We start from the raw sequence: 18,485 nt of genomic DNA, 5'->3' as shown, positions 1-18,485 counted from the left end.
TCATCAATGCAAATTTTATTTTACACAAGATACAAGAACCTTTCACATAAACAAAGAAAGTACAAAACAAGAGGAACAAGAAGAATGAGGACCAAGGAAAAAAGAACCAATTGAAAACTCCAATAACAGCCTAAGAGAAAGGGGCAACATTTTCATGCTATAAAACAGAACACCTTTTGAGATTTATAAAAAGGCACACCATTAGCACTCCCCTAGGTATTGCCTGCTGTTATAACAACATCAACCCTATTGTTTGAAGTTATAAAAGTAGCAACCTTAATTTGTGGATTGTTTATTGATGCCTTACTTGAAAAGTCACAATGGATTCGCTTCCTTTTTCTTGCCATAGTGAAATTAACAAAATTAAACTATGCATCACATTAGTAGCTTCTCCAATTGCCATAACTATATGAAAATGAAAAAAAAATAAAAAAAGTACATCACATTAGTTTCCATATCTATTGCCCTTTGAAAACTATGTAAAACCTCAAACGTCTCGTGATCATCATGATTCTCACTATCACTATCAGTGAATGCATCACAAAATCTATGTCTAAGGAACATCCAACTTCTATCCATTGATAAAAACTGTTATCTATATCTTATAAATCAAAATCCACATGTAATTCACAACATAGACAACATGAGAGGTTAAAACAATAAAATTAGAAATCAGACAACTTACCATAGAGGAGATAAAGTAGATGGTATACTCAATGATTTCCAACTAGAATTACAGTTCTCCTACTGCTAATTGAAAATATATAAGTTAACAACACAACTCATAGTTCATCAAAATCAGTTGTTTTGAATTGAAACTTACAAGAGGTCATGGTAGAAATGGTTGGGAGACAGAAAGAAAGAGAGACAATGAGCAGAGAGTGACATGTGGTCATGTATTTGAATGACAAATCACTACAATAAAAAAAAAACATGGGGTTAAATAACCATAAAAAGAATGAACAAAGAGAGTGACCTCTGGTCGTGAACACCATAAAAAAACTTTAAACCCTCCAATTGTACTACATATCAAATATGGAGTTTTCATTAGGAAAATTAAAACTATTGAGCATAAGATTTAGAGTGTTTGGATTGAAAAGGAATTCCAGTGGGATAAATGGCATACCTAGTAAACAAATGCAAACCCAGATACACCCAAACATGAATTAAATAGATAGACAAATGAAATTTTCCATTCATTAAAACAAAGTTGTAGAGAACTTACCAAAATCTTTTTCCAAGAATGCACGATTATTGTCATATCCCGGGCTCGACTCCGCTATAGCACGATATTGTCCGCTTTGGGCCCCGACCATGCCCTTATGGTTTTGTTTCTGGGAACTCACGCAAGCAGAACTTCCTAGTGGGTCACCTATCCTGGGAATGCTCTGGCCCCTTTCTCGCTTAAATTCAAAGTTCCTACGAAGCCAGTGAGCTCCCAAAAGGCCTCGTGCTATATGGAGGTGAACATGGACATATAAGGCACATCACCCCTTCTTCGTTGGTTGATGTGGGATGTTACAATCCAACCCCCTTAGGAGCCCGACGTCCTCATCGGCACACTTCTAGTCAGGGATTGGCTCTAATACCAAATTGTCACATCCCGACCTGGGCTCCACCACATTCCGGGCTCGACTCCGCCGTAGCACGATATTGTCCGTTTTGGGCCCTAACCACGCCCTCACGGTTTTGTTTCTGGGAACTCATGCGAGTAGAACTTCCCAATGGGTTACCCATCTTAGGAATGCTCTGGCCCCTTTCTCGCTTAACTTCGGAATTCCTACGAAACCCGAAGTCAGTGACCTCCCAAAAGGTCTCGTGCTATATAGAGGTGAGCATGTACATATAAGGCACATCACCTCCTTTCTGTTGGTCAATGTGGGATGTTACAATTATACCCTAAATAACAAATGAAAAAATTAGTTAGAATCATATCAATTAAAACATTAGCAACGACAAAAGTTACAACATAAAGATAAAATCCCATAGAAAAAGCTTAATTAAATAAATGGGCAATTCGTGTTGTAGGTGAAATGGAAAGATACAACAGTTTGTTATTTTTAAACAAATGGGCAATTCGTGTTGTAGGTTAAAATCCCAAGAAAATTTCACCTACAACCATTCGTGCATAAAATCCCAAAAATTAAATTAATTTTAGTTTTAATCAGGTTTATTTATGAACAAAATTACCACATAAAGGGAAATAGAAAGAGAGAAACAAAGTGAACCCAATAAGAAAAGATGAATTGGAGTGCAAAGCTACAAAAGAGGGAAAGGGGATCAGCACTGGGGTTCAAAAACGAGAACGAAGAAAAGGGCGATTGGAGAATAGAAGAGGGCCAAAGCTTACCTGTTACCATTGTCGTCGTCGGCCAGCAAGAGTGGGTTTGGAGAGTGTTTCAGAACACTTAAGAGTGCACCACCCTCAATTCTTTCTTGTTCTACAGAGAGTGTCTGAACAAGAGAGAGACTAAATGATGTTATCTGGGATTTCATGTTTTTTTTCTTTTTCTAACACTTGGAAATGGTTTGGACAGTCAGCAGGAAAAAGTGAATAAAAGGGCGCCTTACTTGAAAATTCTAGAAAATTATAGCGGGAATTCAATTTTCCTCCCTAAAAATTTTATTTAGTGAGAAAAATAAAAAAATTCCTCTCTTATATTTTGGTGGGAAGGAAAAATAATTTCTGCTAAACCTACAGCGAGATAATAAATTTTCCTCACTAGTATTATGTACAACAACAAAAATATTTCCTTGCAAAAAGAACTTTTTTTCTCGTTATTTCTTTAACATGTGTGGAGATCAAACTAAACCCAATTTTTGCGAGAACTCGAAATTTTCCTCGCTAAAATGTACTCAACAGCAAGAACAATTTGTTTCTCGCTGGAAACATTTCTTGCTAAAGGACCAATTTGTTGTAGTGCTTGTTTCTCCCTCCCTTTTCTCCCTAGTTCTCCTGCTACCCCTTATTTTGGTGTAAGGAGGCTAAACTCTAAAACCTGCATCATGTCTTCTTCCCAAGGCGCGACTTTCCTAGGTCAGCTTTCCACAAGCATTGCTTTTGGTAGCGCACCTCATGCCCTTCACGCGTTGAACTTCTGCGTGAGTTGGGAAGGGAAAGTCATCATTTAATGCTTGTTCTGATGGGCTTTCACGTGAACATAGAGCTAGAATCTGGTTTAGACATAACTGAGCTAGTTAGCTTGCTAAGAAAAGAGGTAAACTAGAATGGTTCTCTCTCAATGCTTGCCCACGTGGTCTCTCAATGCTTGCCCAAGTGGACTTCAAAGGTTATGGGCTTGGATCTTTTGGCCCCCAAGTAGCCCAAAGTCTTCCATAATCTTGACTCCACACAATAAACTTCTGTAACCATCCACATCACAATTCACTTGACAAACCCCGAGCATGTGACTTGAGCTTATTTTAGCCTGACAAATAGGCATGGGAATGGCGTAATTTATAAATATCCGGTCTAATTACCGTAGCATGTCATGTTCGTAAATATATTTCTTCCTTGATCTTGTGTTTTTACATGTATTTGGTCTTGAATAGAAACTTGTATAACAATTGGGTTTCAAGGCTTGGTTGGGCTTGTTCATGACATTTTTGGGCCTCAACAATCATCTATGCAAAATTTTATTGAAATTGGAAGACGTCTAGTTATTTAAATGAGACCTAATAAATAGATAAAATTAATGTTGTCGATAAACTATGAAATGTTTATAATAATAATTGAAGGACCAAACTATTTTCAATTTGAGCGAAGTTGCAAAAATGATCTATGAATGAGAACCTAAAAATAAACAGTTCAAATCATTAGATTACTCTATAGAGTGTGTTCAAGAGAATAGTTAGCCCCGCATACATAACACTGCATTCATATCACGATAACTAATCCCTCACAAATTCTTCTCCTGGCAAAAGTGAAAAAGGAGATGAAGGGGTTGATCTTTTGGTAAAACAAATTATAGACTAGCTGGCTAAAAACATGTAAAACGAATGAAAGTTTGAAGATCTTATCAAAGTGGCAAAAATACTCACTACCTAAAAAGTTTCACATAAATAAAACTATCACTTAGATTAGATCCCTATAGAACACATTTCAGGTTCAAACCCTAAAGACAAGCAGTATAAATGTTCGTCACTAATGTGTCGCCACACACTCACACATTGCTTTTTACCAAAGTTTGTCTTGTCTGGAAGACATTTCACTCTTTTTTTGACATAGATATCACTTTCGGCATATTTTTTCCTTCTGCGCCAAAGCTTAGTGACATCTCCAGTTCTGTGTGATCGCACTTTAGTGTCGATCCATGCAGTGTTCTTTTCTTTCTCTTTTCTAAGAGAAAAAAGTTATCATCACAGTCGACAGAATAGAACCCTCATGAGAAAAGAGGGCCTAAAAAATTTTAAAAAAATACAAACAATAAAGGTTGCAGTGCTCTTTTAACACTGATCATGAACTATAAGAAAAGCGTCAAATTATATTAAAGGTACATCATGCATGCAGCTTTAGCACCTGCAGCTGTCTGTGCAATATATCCAGTTGTTTTCTGCTATCTGCCTTCTAGAAATAGATTTCAGTCTCGATCGATTATACAGTAATCAAAATTTTTACGTAGGGGCGTAACATTCTAAAATAGCAAGGCACTGCACAATTCTTGTATATTAGATAAAGGTAGTAGGAAAGGGAAGTTTTTGATGTTTCTGGGTTGCATTTGTGAGGATGTGAAATAATGTCTCATATCGGAAATTTACTGAACCTTTATAAGAAATTTAGACTCTTCATATTAATAACTGATTTTATGGTGAAATATCGATTTTTCCTTGAACGTTTTGTGTGAACTGAGTATTTCAGTGGATAAAAAAAATTAATAAGATTAAAAGCTCATTTTTTAGAGCACATATTTTAGAGCACGGCAACAGGACCGGTCCAATGTTTAGGTGGCCCTGACCAAATTTATAATGACTGCCTTTTTTTTATACAAAATAGAAAATCCAAAAAAATATGCAAATAAAAGAGATTTTTAATAGTTAAAATCATGTTTCATCTATGATTCAAAATTTAAATAAATACAAGTCACTTAAAACTACATTTTAGTAATATTTTGTTCCATTTATAATAAGTGAGATTATTATATTCAATTTCAACGGATGATGGTTTTGATATCAAATTCTTATAAATAAAAAATCATTCTATGACGATTTTGACCAAATCTGCAACTCTATGGTGTAAATTATATAGTCATATTTTAAAAAAGATACGTACACTTACATAAAATGCTTCATTTTTGCAAATTAAAACTCCTCTAGAATCTAAATGATTATTTTGTTTAAGAAAAAATAAAGATTGGATATGTAGAATATAAAGAAAAGGGAAGTCCCACTCTCCTTAGTTCTACAGTCTAATGGTATTGATTTACAAAATCCGGTGGATCTTGGACCAACGTAAATCCGACCGTAAATCATACAAACGCACAAGAACACAAAGATATATCGTAGTTCATCTCAAGTTGGGCTACATCTACACTGATGTCGATAAATGTTGATGAAGGTTACAGTATGCATGGAGGCTATAGAGGCTTAATGTTTGCTCTCTGTATTATTCTCTGCCTCTCTGTCTGTTGTTTTCCCCTTAGTGAAGGTGAGGAGGATCCCTTTTATAGAATAAGGGTTTCCTCCTCTTACATAAATCATGGGCTCAGTAATGAAGCCCAAATATCGAGGCCCAATATATGGTACAACAGGAGTTCCCCAAGTCTTCAGTCAAGAGAGTCTTTTGGTTGGAGACTTCAAATCCAATCCATGTGCGGGACAAAGTGACTAGATGTCGTCCAGAACTAGTACTCGACATGAGACGGTGCTTAACATCAAGCAATACTCAGCTAGAGATAGCACACGTTGCGAGGCTGCTTGGCTAGAGGCAATGCTCTCGGCGAGCCGGTTGTTCGGCTGAAGACGATGCTCGTTGCAAGGTGGCTCGGCTTGTGGCGTTCTTCATCGTGAGTATGTACTCGACGTCATCATGAGATCATTATGAGTTAATTCTCGACATGACTCGGATCCACTTGTTTGGTTTTTGAGTTGGGGTCATCCGTAGGGTTCGTGAGTTGGGTCCACAAGTTGGGTCCGTGAGTCGGGGTTCGAGCTTAAGGGCGTCCAAGCACAAAGGTGTCTAAATGAGTGAGTGTCCGAACAAGTGGGTGTCCGGTCAGACAAGAGATCACCGTTTGGACTAAATCTTTGTCACCATAAGCATGTGGCTAAGTGATCCATAGGCTGATCAATAATGTTGGTAAGCTTCTTTAATCAGCAACAATATTGATCAATAGAGCTAGTTGCTCAATAATTCCTGACAATAAATGATCATATAAGTATGAACGCATAATGAATAAATCAAATTGACAAAGTTTGTCAAGGCAAAATATTGTACTATGTGCCTACTACAAGTAAATAATTTATTCAGTTGTGTGGTAAATCACATGTTGTATAAGTGACATAGTTAAAGGTAATCACATGACACTAGGCAGCACGTTAAGGTTACACAAATAAATGCCTATTTAACATGTGTGATGTGACTAGGATTAGTGAAATCCGAGTTATGGATTTGGGAAGTACTCTTAGCATAATAATCTTAACATGATGGATGTAGGGATAATACACACATATATATATACATGCATAACTATACATATATATACGTGCATAACCCTGTATTGTGTATTGTGCCCTAACATTCAAATAATGAAAATAAATGGTTTGATCAAGAGCATGTGATTTTTTCCTGGACTTGCCTTACTGACTTCCAAGGTATGTCTGTCGGAACATCTCTGAGTCCCCCATACCTTCGTGTTTCTTTAGAACTTGTTGCTCCTTCCCCAAATTGGTAGCCGGCCTGAGACATGGGAGGGGACCGAGTCTTTCAAGGACCTTTAGGTCATTAATCTTTGAGCTTACATGGATGAGATTGTCTCGATGTTGCTTTAGGAAGTCTCGACAATCACGAAAGATAGCTTTCGATCCTTCCACTCCTTCTGTAAGGAGGTGTCTTCCTCCACTCCTCCTGCTTCGGGTCGAAGCAACTGGGTTGAGAGAAGTTTCATGTTGGTCGCCATTTCGATGAGTAGCTCGCTTCTCAACAGGAATACCCATGTCGAGGGCAAATGACCCTCCGTGTTGGGGGGGCACCCAGTTAATGGTTGACTTCCACAGGAGTGATGAGCTCATGTGTTTTAGTATATCTAGCCTCGTGGAGCATCTCGAAGACCTTCTCATACTGCTCTTGGAGGATCTCATTCTTCATCGCTATCTTGTTGTTATGAGCCTTTAGCTTATCGACTTTAGCCTAAATAGCATACTTCTTTTGTTCTTTCTTTCGTTGCTTCACACCAGGTGTGAAGATGGGTGTCATCCTACGTGATGTGGCTTCCTTCGCTCCCCATGTTGAAGAAGGATGCCTAATCAAAAGAGAGTGTACGAATGGTGGAAACCAGCTTGACAAAGCTGAAGAGAGTAGGAATAAGTGCATTTCCCACAGACAACGCCAAATGTTGATGCACAACATCCGGTGGATCTTGAACCAACGTAAATCCGACCATGAATCATACAAACGCACAAGAACACAAAGATATATCGTGGTTCACCTCAAGTTGGGCTACATCCACACTGATGTCGATAAATGTTGATGAAGGTTACAGTATGCATGGAGGTTATAGAGGCTTAGTGTTTGCTCTCTATCTATTTTTGTTTCCCCTTAGTGAAGGTGAGGAGGATCCCTTTTATAGAATAAGGGTTTCCTCCTCTTACATAAATCATGGGCTCAGTAATGAAGCCCAAACATCGAGGCCCAATATATGGTACAACAAATGGTATTTATCTTCACTTGTAAGTGATGGGTTTTATATTCGATTCTCGTCAAAGACGATTTGAACCACAATATTGTTAGCCTATTATGAGGCTTTTGTTTGGCTTTTAGCTTTTAGCCCACACATTTAGTATGGGTTGGGTTTGGTGGGGGGGGGGAATAAAACCTAAAAAATAGCATTTAGCCCAGGGTTGGGTTTGGTCTTAGTATAGATAATATCGTTTGTTCAAAAAAAAAAGGGGGGGCGGGAGGGAAGGCCAACGCCATGTTGAATGAATATTCATTCTCATCTTTGTGTCCGGAGCTGACAAATCTAAAAACTGGACCATTCAAGAGAACAACAAGTCCGGGTCGTTCATGGGCTTGGTTTTGTGTGAGGTGGGCAGTGTGAGTGGCTAATGAGAGCGCAAGATTTAAATTGAGTGATCCAAATTTCCATATCCATCAACTCCGAACAAAGAGATTTGGAAGGGATCTCAATTTCAATTTAATAAGCGTGGCTGATGACCCCTTGGTCTAGTTAGTTAAAAAGGAAAATTAATGAAAATGATTTGAAAACTTTGAGTTTTAACGATAAGGACAAAATAAAGGGTAAAATGAATAGTACCAAGATTAACTTTTTAGTGTAAAAATGTGATTTTCATTAAAGTAAACAGTACCGGGAACTTTTCGTTAAAATTCTAAATTTAAAAAGCTAGATTTACTATGTTGACTACGCAGTCGATCGACAACTTTTTTTTTCTTTTATTCCAGTGCAAGAGGAACACATTAATTACTATCATAACCTCTTTATTGTTATTGACATGTTCAGTAATTTACAGGACTCTGTCGAGTGTGGTCAGGTTTTTGAAGTCCAGTTTGAATACAATTTCGAACTATTTGTTTGAACTAACCCCAAAAATTCATAGAGACCACATGATAATGAAATGAAGTCGATGTTTTAAAATCGGTTGGCCGTAGTTTGAAGAGTAATCTAACTTTTTATGAGTTTGTACGAAGGTTTTTTAATTTTTGGATAAAATTTACACTCTCAACATGTCTCGTCATGTGTGACATCATTTAACCCTAATGGAATATAAGTTGTTGAGCTCAATACGTGAATAACCTGTTATGTTCAATGGGTAAGAGGGGAAAATCTTCCGACTTATGCAAGTCCTTACAAATGAGAGACAAATTAACATTCACATTCTCACATATAGTCTTTTGTGATAATACAAATAAGAGCTTATGAAAACTGTTAAACCATTATATCAATCGCATTTAGAGAAAGAGCGGGAGGGTGCAATATATGTTGCTGATTATTAATGATGTAGAAATTACCAACTAAAAGTAATATATAGCCGATGAATATTCGTTGTTAAATAATGATAAAGGTTAAGTACATAAATCTGAAATCTAGACAAATGAGAGGCTGCCATGGACCGTCACAAAGTCACAAAGGCCACCCACCATAATCCACCCGCTAAAAGCTTGTGATTTGCTTCCAAACAAGTACTTAAAATTCTAAAAGGATACCTGTTATACGTATAGTTTTATTTTTTGTTATATCCTCCGAAAATCCATCTCAATTTCACTTTAAAACTTTGCCACCTAATTCCTAAAAATTTAAATTTTGCACCACTTTGCATAAATTCTGTTTACTAAGGGTTCGTTTGGATGCACTTTTAAAATAACTGAAAGCATTTTTGGTGAAAATATTTTTTTATACCAATCCTTAGTAAAAATCCAAGCGGATCTTAAAAAAGCACTTTAAGTGCTTCCTGCAAGAAGCACATATCTGGTGCTTCTTCCAAAAATCACTTAAAGTGCTTTTGGAACTCAAAATCAATTTAACCAAAAGCGCTTTTAGACCTTTTAAAAGCACATTCAAACGAGCCATAAATTTGTTGGCATGGCATAAATATTGATTATGTGGCAGATGAGAATTCATTATTTAAAACAAAAACTTAGAAAATGAAAAAAGAACTATAAAAAATACCCCATCTCCTCCCGGTGCCTTCTTCCCCTCTCCCTGGCCTTCCATCTCCCCCCTCGCCTATCTCCACCTCCGTTGCCATCTCCATCTCCATCTCCATCTGCTCCATTCCAAGTAACACCCAATTATTTTTGTGCAATTAACTATGTCATCATGTCACAAATAAGAACCCCAATTACTCTAAACCTATGAAAGTAATTGAAATTGAGGTCCGCCATAATTTCTTCCAAAACTAAAGCTGATTTCTTCTAAACAATGTAAAACCCAGATTGAAATTTCCCAAATTCTTTTGAACTTTCATATTATGAGCCTACAAAGCACAAATTAGAACTTTTAAATGATTTTTCTTATTCTTTGTTTTAATCTATGTGGCACCATTTGATTAGATATGTAGGCTCGTATTTACCAGGAGGATCCTCAAAGGATCCTCTTTGTGAGGATTTGGGGATCCTCCAATCATATACTTTCATCGTACATCGTACAGTCAGAAATCATTGTAAATTTTTTTATTTAAAATTAAATATAAACAATACCTGACAAAAACTGATCATACGATTTATGATGAACGAATGTGATTGGAGGATTCCCGGGATCCTCTTGGGAACCTCATAAAGAGGATCTGGCGATCCTCACTCTCGTATTTGTACCATATCAGTAAGAAGTGGACCCACTTATGCCACCTAAGCAAACTTAACAAATATTAAACGGGACTTAATAGAATCCAAACAAAGTGGTACAAAAATCAAGTTTTAGGGAGGTAAGTGGTAAAATTTTAATTAAAAAAAAAAGAGATTGAAATAAAATTTCAGTGAGCTTGGCAAAAAATAAGTCATGCATATATGGAAGAGTAGCAACAATTTATATCCCACAAGAGAGATAAGGTTTTTTATCTTGGGACTCACGAAGTGTAAACCTAATTTTCAACCGTGTCTAGCAAACACGTGCAGTACCAGCATCCATGCGCATGATGCCGACGGGAAGGCTATGGTCTTGGTTTGTGGTTTGGGGATGGTACTACATGAATTGTTATAGGAGGAGACTCATTGCATTAAACTCAGGCCATGGGCAGATCCTAGTAGGATACATTACATTTGGGAATCATTGTGGGTGGGATAATGACATAATGCTAGAAAGATTAAATTTTTAAACTAAATTTACAAATCAAATGATGTGTCACTCATAGAAAATAAATACGTTAATCAACGTTTAAATAACAATTCAATCATCAACAACCACATAATTTAGTTTTAAAAAACTTAGTTTAAAAATTTGGTATGATTTTTGAGATAGGCTTAAACTTATCTTTGCAGCAGAGTCGTCTACACACGTCGTTGAATGGTGTGCGAATAGAATGGTTAGATTATCTTGTGCAAATTCTTTTGAGTAGTTTGAGATATCGCATAATCTTATTCAGGACGCTTTTATTGAAGATTATTGTAACGGCGTCAAATTTTATGCCCTCTCCATAGATTAAGAATTTAAGATTCACAATTAGTATAGACAGATTAAATATAATATGATAAATATAAAAGCAAAAGACTGAGAGGTATTTCAGTTTCCTTCTAGTCTGGCTTCCACACTAGCAACGAGTTTCGAACCCGAGACATCAAGTTTTTAGTTTTAAGAAAGCCTTTTAATCTACACTTTACCATTGGGCCACCAGCTCGTGATTAAAGCAAAAAAAATGATTAAGCTTCACAAGTATTTATGAACTCTTGCGTAAAGACGCAAAATTTTAAGTTTTAATTGTTTGCTTGATGCCTACAGATTGCTTTCAAAAAAATTAAAATTAGTGAACAGAAAGTAATATTTTTTAAAACTTTAAGATATATTATATAAATAAAACTTATATTAATACTAACTGCGTCACACTAAAAAATTTTCTCCATAGTCATCCCAGCCACCGTTTTAATAAGAGTACGATCGAGCTCATCATCGATCTTGTCGAAGAGCAAATGGATTAATTAAGCAAAACCACATATTCTTCGTGTCGTTGGATAAATCATGACAACAACATAATAAATTTGTCCATCTGACTAAGAGATATGATAACGTTTCTCTCAAAGATTTTTGGATTCTAAATTAAGAAACAAACAAATTTGATAATTGAAGTAGTCGATCGATCTCCCATGCTCGTACTTGCAACAAGTCAGTTTAAACCTTATCCTGTTTCTCTTTGAGATCTTGCAACTATGCAGCAATCAGCATGCGTAAACCAATCAACCTCTTCTCAATAAGCCTATGGAACTCCAAAATATACAATAATAGAACAACATTAACAAAATATGGTGCACGTTACATGGCAATATTAATTTTTTTTAACAGGAAAATGGCGTTCCAAATGGAGTAATTAATTGAGTAGGCAAACTTTGCCTAATCCAGAGTAGGTAATATTGACCGCTTCTACATGTGTAGGCTAAACTTTGCCTACTCCTTAGGATAAAAGTAAATATTAAAGGTGAAAAACAATAATAAAATAAAATTTTGCCCACTCTATTTGCCTATTCTATTGAAGTGACACATTTTTTAATAAAACAATTGAGCATGCAATTTGTCATGTCAGCCATTATAGTACAATTTTAATTATTATATTTGTCTACACCATTTAAGGTGTTCTTAATCAGTATATAATCACAAGACTGTCACTAATTTCAAATAATCGCCCCCACCTTTAATTAGCATATCCATATACGTAAGAGTGCTCGTGATATGCTTCCAAACAGAAAGAAACCTAGGCTAGCTAGTTGTTAACCACTCATGATTAACTTATATAGATACCATAATACCCACCCAATTATCAAAATTACCTAGTTATAACATGACCAACACAGAGGGAGGAAACTCTTCAACAACAAAAACACAGAGGGAGGAATAGTTAGCACGTAACTAAATCGTAACTTCCATATATTTATATTTTTAGTTTGTACCCACTTTTAATTTGCAACATTTTTTTTTAAATTTTTAGTATTTTCTTTTTTAGTTTTATTTTGTACCTATGTATTAATTTCTTTTAGCGCCTATATTTTTAAAAATTCATTTGTATTCATAATTTTTAATCTTTTATCTGTACCCTAATTTAGTTTTAATGTACCCATTCTTCTTTATTAATGTACCACTTTGTTATATGTGAAATGTACCAATTTTTTAACACTATGGATACATTCTTTTGCCATTTATTATTTCTTATTTTTACATAGTTTTTATCCATTTATTCAATCAAAATGTTTGAATTTTTTTATTGTAACCGTTTCTAATAGTATTATAATGAGGGATTTTAAATTTATAGGATTATAAATCTCATAAAATATTAAACAATTAATGTTAAAACTATAAAAATATAAATATTAATAGTAATATAATGAGGTGTACAAAGTCAATGAACATTGATCAAACTTTGAATAATATTAAGGTTTTAATCAAAGAATGTTAAGGATTAGGGACCGCATCCAAAATATCCCAATAAACAATATTATATTTTATACACATGAAACATCAAATGCATTTTTACAAATTTTGACAGCAGCATGAGAGAGCGAGCGAGGTACTGCACTTTTGCAGCGTCTTTTTCCCTCGGCTTTAAGAAAGCTGATCGGTCCAAAGCAAAGCACAGGCGAGACAAACAAACAAACATATCTACAGCTAGCTAGCGAGGATCATGCTCAACTTTAAGATTACTTCAACTTATTGCAGACACAAGAACGTCTTCAATTCAAAACAAAAGTAAACCAAATAAAAGACAATTTTAAAAGCTGTGGCTAGCTAGGATTATGCTCAACAAAGGAAAATAAAAGCTATAGCCACCACAACAATTTTTTTTCTTCCATTTGTACTCATGTAGTGTTCAGCTTAATGACGTCGTTCTGGAGTCCACTGCGGTGCACTTGGGCTAAAATGCACCGAAACGACCCTGGAGTCGAGAAGTTCCATGATGGGGGAGAAATTCACACACCTTGGTGCCTTGTACTGATTGATAGACGCACCTCTAGAGATTGCATAGTCCATAAGCTCCTCAAATGTGCCATTTTTCACCACCCTTATCTCAAGTGGTCCAATTGAGTTGTCTGCCACCCTGCCTTGTCTGTACACCGAGTTCAACGACTCCTCCATGGCCAAACAACACTTGTCTAGAACCTCGTGACTTGGGGAATTATTCGCCGGGTCCTTCACCAACAATTCCCAGTAAATCACATAATGCCCGGGGATTGTCTTGGTGTCTGCATAGCTCGTGTACTCAACTACGGTCGTGTTGAATTCTCGCAACAACACTGAGGCATTGTCAATAGCCTTCTGCAGCTCAGCCTCATCCGTTTTGTCGGAGTCAATGCTCAACAAGACGTTCTTCCTCCTCACAAATCTAAACTGCGGTGCAGCATTGTGGAAACCGGTGACCTCGAGAATATCTCCCACCCGGTAACGACACAGTCCAGCGTAGGTTGTTATGACAAGCTCGTACTTCTTCCCAACTTCGACATCAGCAAGGTCGACAAGGCGGGGAGGGGAGTGTTTGGTCAGCGAAGGAGCGGAAGGGTCGTGCGGGATGAACTCAAAGTACGCCATGTTAGGCATAATTGTGTAAGATACCTCGGACGGCTTGCACATTGGCTTGAGGTTGAGTCCGAAATAACATTCGGACGACGCATACATAGTACACGCCATCGGCAAGCCATTGCTGTAGTATTCAAGCAACGGAATGTACTGTGCCATTGCACCGGTGACAATCACGTCGAGATACTTTGTGTTAGGCCAAACCCTTGTGATTATGCCTGCCCAATTCTCCTCACAACACTCCTTTGTGATGAAATCTGCTAGCTCGGGATCCGGTTTCAATATACCGGACATTGTCTTGCGGAGTGAAGGGTCGGTGATTTTAGGGTTTAGGGTTCCGTTGCGTATGTCAAGGGACAGTTGTTGCCAGTTGAGCTGGAGGAACCGAATCGCTCTGAGTAGGCCGGAGGCAAACACTGCACCTACTCGGAGGACTTGTTGGCGCATGATGAGGCCGCAGACCATTTGGGTGTACATACTTTGGAATGAGTCGGCGCAAAGAATGGCCTCGTTCGGGCTGGTTAAGACATTGTAAGGGTCATATGGCCTGGTTTTGAAGTGCTCACTCTTGTAGTAGCTTGTCAGCACCGGACGTGCCACCAGCCCTCCCGGCGTCTTGGTCTCCGCCTTGATGAACAAGAAGTAGAGCCCCTTTCCCTTATCGAGGTCCGGCACGTAACTGTCACATAAAATTCGATTTTCATCAAATATTAGTACATCACTTTAATTTAACGGACAAAAGATATATATACAATTGCTTTAGTGAAAAATAAAAGCATTCCCATTTATGATTCTTAATTAGAGTGACACCGGAGGAGATCCTGGGCTCAATTTTTATTTACAATCAACATATATAAATAACTCATTAAAAAAAAAAAAAAACACACACACACACACACACATATATAAAGGAGTTTTTCAATTTTAATCATCAGAAAATATTATTATTTAATAAAAACTTGGAGTTATATTACAAATTGAATATATCCCTTTGACTAAATATCTGTCGTCATTAGAACTAAAATTTATATTTTCTTTTTACTAATAATTAGTTTTTTTTATTCTCAAAATGCCCTTAAATGCTCCACAAAATTTAGCCATTGATTTATGTTTGACATTCTCCATAATAAATGTACCTGAATGAACATACAAAAAAATTAATTAAAACTTGGGAGTTATATTACAAATTGAATATAGCCCTTTGACTAAATATTTGTCGTCATTAAAACTAAAACTTACATTTTCTTATTACTAATAATTAATTTACTTTTTATTCTCAAAATGCCCTAAATGTTATATTTTCTTATTACTAATAATTAATTTACTTTTTATTCTCAAAATGCCCTAAATGCTCCACAAATTTTAGCCATTAATTTATGTTTGACTGAAAAAAAAAGGAAAGAAAATGCAAAGACAAACTTGAACTCATCATGTAGAGCACATAGACAAAGTCAAAGTGAATATGCATTAATTGTATCTAATTATCGGTATGGAAGTATAGGTATGCAAATAGTAGTATTGGTATTAGATAGGCATAGGTACAGAAGTATCGGTATGGATGCATAGGTACGAAAGTATTGACATGAAAGCATATAGGTATAGAAGTATTGCTATGGAAGCATAAGTATGCAAGTATCACTATGGAGGTATAGGTACAAAATTATCGATATAGAAACATAGGTACAGAAGTATCATAAATATAGGTACGGAAGAATAAGTATGGCATTTAAATTTTAATCTTAGTTAAGTATTAATCTAAAAGTATTCTCCAAAAATTATAATGAAGTTTTCTACAAATAAAAATAGTGAAGGAGTAAAGGAAATTTACAGGTTCATCACTGGCTGAAGCAAGCTGTATAGTAGTGTACGACGGTCCAACTCTTCATGGATTGTAGGCATCAATTTTCTTTCACCAGCTGAAGTCCCAGAACTGCAAGAAAATTTACAATATAATTTATTTTTAACACAATAAATATAACAGTAAGTTTATAAATAAAGTTTAGCCTTTTTAATATATATACCTAGTGAGAAACTCAGAGATGGGATGAGAGCTCAAGACGGGAGAACGGTCGCCGTTAGCAATACGTTGGATCTCCGGGAGGAGATCCTCGTATGTAACAACTGGGACTTTCGACTTGAACGAGTCCCGGTCGGTGGCACCGCCAAGCCCGAACCGTTTGAGGTATTCGGTCTCGGCGTTACGCCTCAGAATCTCGCTCAGAACCCTCTCCTGCACCGAGTCCGTGTTCCTGGTCGTCTCCTCTATGAACTGAAGCGCCTTGGCGTCCTTCTCTGTCGCCGGTGGGCCCAGCGGGGAGGATGTCACTGTATCAATGGCCATGATTGACTTGAACTGGCAATGTTGCTGAAAGCTTGATTACTGAAATGAGGGAGATATGATCTAGGTTATGGTGTTGGGACCTGATGGAGGAGGGGTGTTTTTATAGGGGAGGTCGTGCTTGGTTGATTTCTTGGTGCCACGTACGATTCCACGTCATCCAGGCCACGCGGACAGGCGGACCAGTTGTTTCTTGGACGGACGCTGACGGATCCTAATTGGTCAGAGCGGACATAGGAAATATTTTTGTCTCAGAGAGTGTTGAGTCAATAGGGGACATGTGGGCCCACTACACATCGAATATGTAATACAGCCCGACAGGTAGGGCCCATGGAGTTACCAGTCAGCAAAAGGTTTTGTCTGGGCCTATGGTCAGCCGGACCACGCGGCCTTTTTCGAGTGAGGTTGTTTACTTCTCAGAAAACTATAGCCGCCGGCTAAGAGAGACTGCGTGAGAGAGAGGAACCAGGCGGCCCAAGCTATGCAAATTGTTGTTGGAGAAAGGGGGAGAGAGAGAAAGAAAACTAATGCCGAAGGCTTTGAGTAATAAGACCTATAAATTTATCGTTGATTTTTAATGATATCATTGGCTAAATTGTAGGAAAGGTTAAATTATAATATAAATTTAGTTTTGGTCTTTGAACTCTACCAATAGTTGTTTTTGTCCTGGAATTATGCTCCGTGTTGCACTTGTGATCCTTTCGTTAACTTCATCAATTTTTCTGTTAAGTTAAGGAATAATTTGGGTATTTTGGGAACATTTTTTCTCACCACCATAAACTATGGTGTATGCTCACCATACACTTAATTAATTGACACGTGTCATTTCACTTAATCTTGGTTAATTTTTTTTCAAAATTGAAAAACTAACATTTAATGTGAAAGTTAACTAGAGTTAAGTGAAATGACATGTGTCATTTGATTATGTGTATAGTGAGCATACACCATGGTTTATGGTGGTGAGCAAAAATGCTCTTGGGTATTTTATCTAAAGATGAACAAAAAATCAATTAAAACTAAGATCGTTTAATCATTCTTTAAGGAACTCCGACGTATTTTTAGGAGGAGTTCCTCCTCAATCCTTGAGGAGCCAAGTCTTTCTCATTGACAAATATTTTATTTTTTTATTTTTATGAAATTCTTATTTTATTGCTCAACTTAACAAAAAAATTGACGAGATTAACAAAAAAGACTAGTAACAAGTTACATAATTCAAGGACAGGAGAAACTATAAGTAAAATTCAGGGACAAAAACTAAACTCGTGATATAGAACATGGACCTTTGTAACAGTTAGCTTATATTATTAATAAGGAATTATTATTAACATTTCAAAATGGAAAATGTTAGGTGAACCATCTTTTTTATTATGGTCTAAAAAGATGGTATATGTGACAACCTGTGTGACAACCCGTCTTAATTTTACGTTTTTATTAATTTTAAAAGCATGAATTTAAGAAAATGCCCTAGAGGCAACTTTATTGTGACAACCCGTTCCTAATTTTTTTTTTTCTGATTTATGATTGATTGCTTGTCTTTTAATTTGGTTGGTCCTTTAATCCTTGTTGAAGGCTGATTGGGCCTCATCCTACAAAGTGGGAATTCAAATAATTTGTAATCTAAAATATGAAGAACCAAATTCAAACGTCTGTAACTATACCGTTATAATCCGGACTCGCAAATAGCTTTCGTCTATGCGTTCGTACCATCAAGAACTATGCAAATACGCCAAAAGAATAAGTCATATACATTCCTCTACACGATG

The 18,485-nt window shown here is 36.6% G+C and overlaps 1 protein-coding gene across 1 annotated transcript; it reads right to left on the bottom strand.

Moving 5' to 3' along the window:
* Nucleotides 1-13,291: 13,291 nt before the first annotated feature.
* On the bottom strand, nucleotides 13,292-16,812 carry LOC103424648 (probable indole-3-acetic acid-amido synthetase GH3.1). The gene is made up of 3 exons (XM_008362774.4): nucleotides 16,406-16,812; nucleotides 16,213-16,314; nucleotides 13,292-15,063 (listed from the first exon to the last, which is right to left on the bottom strand). The coding sequence occupies exons 1-3, from the start codon at nucleotides 16,723-16,725 to the stop codon at nucleotides 13,686-13,688; spliced, it is 1,800 nt and encodes a 599-aa protein (XP_008360996.2). The 5' UTR covers nucleotides 16,726-16,812; the 3' UTR covers nucleotides 13,292-13,685.
* Between the last annotated feature and the right edge of the window lie 1,673 nt (nucleotides 16,813-18,485).

The sequence above is a fragment of the Malus domestica genome, chromosome 02 (genome assembly GCF_042453785.1).
Source record: "Malus domestica chromosome 02, GDT2T_hap1".
Classification (NCBI taxonomy): Eukaryota; Viridiplantae; Streptophyta; class Magnoliopsida; order Rosales; family Rosaceae; genus Malus; species Malus domestica.
The sequence above is the reverse complement of the archived record's forward strand: the minus strand, read 5'-3'. Positions and strand labels throughout refer to the sequence as shown.

Bases quoted from the DNA above. Each gene is read 5' to 3' on its own strand.
- LOC103424648 (XM_008362774.4), bottom strand. From the start codon at position 16,725: ATGGCCATTGATACAGTGACATCCTCCCCGCTGGGCCCACCGGCGACA. The intron at 16,315-16,405 runs GTATATATATTA...ATTTTCTTGCAG, and splicing joins ATCTCTGAGTTTCTCACTAG to TTCTGGGACTTCAGCTGGTG. The intron at 15,064-16,212 runs GTAAATTTCCTT...TTTATGTGACAG, and splicing joins CTTCAGCCAGTGATGAACCT to TTACGTGCCGGACCTCGATA.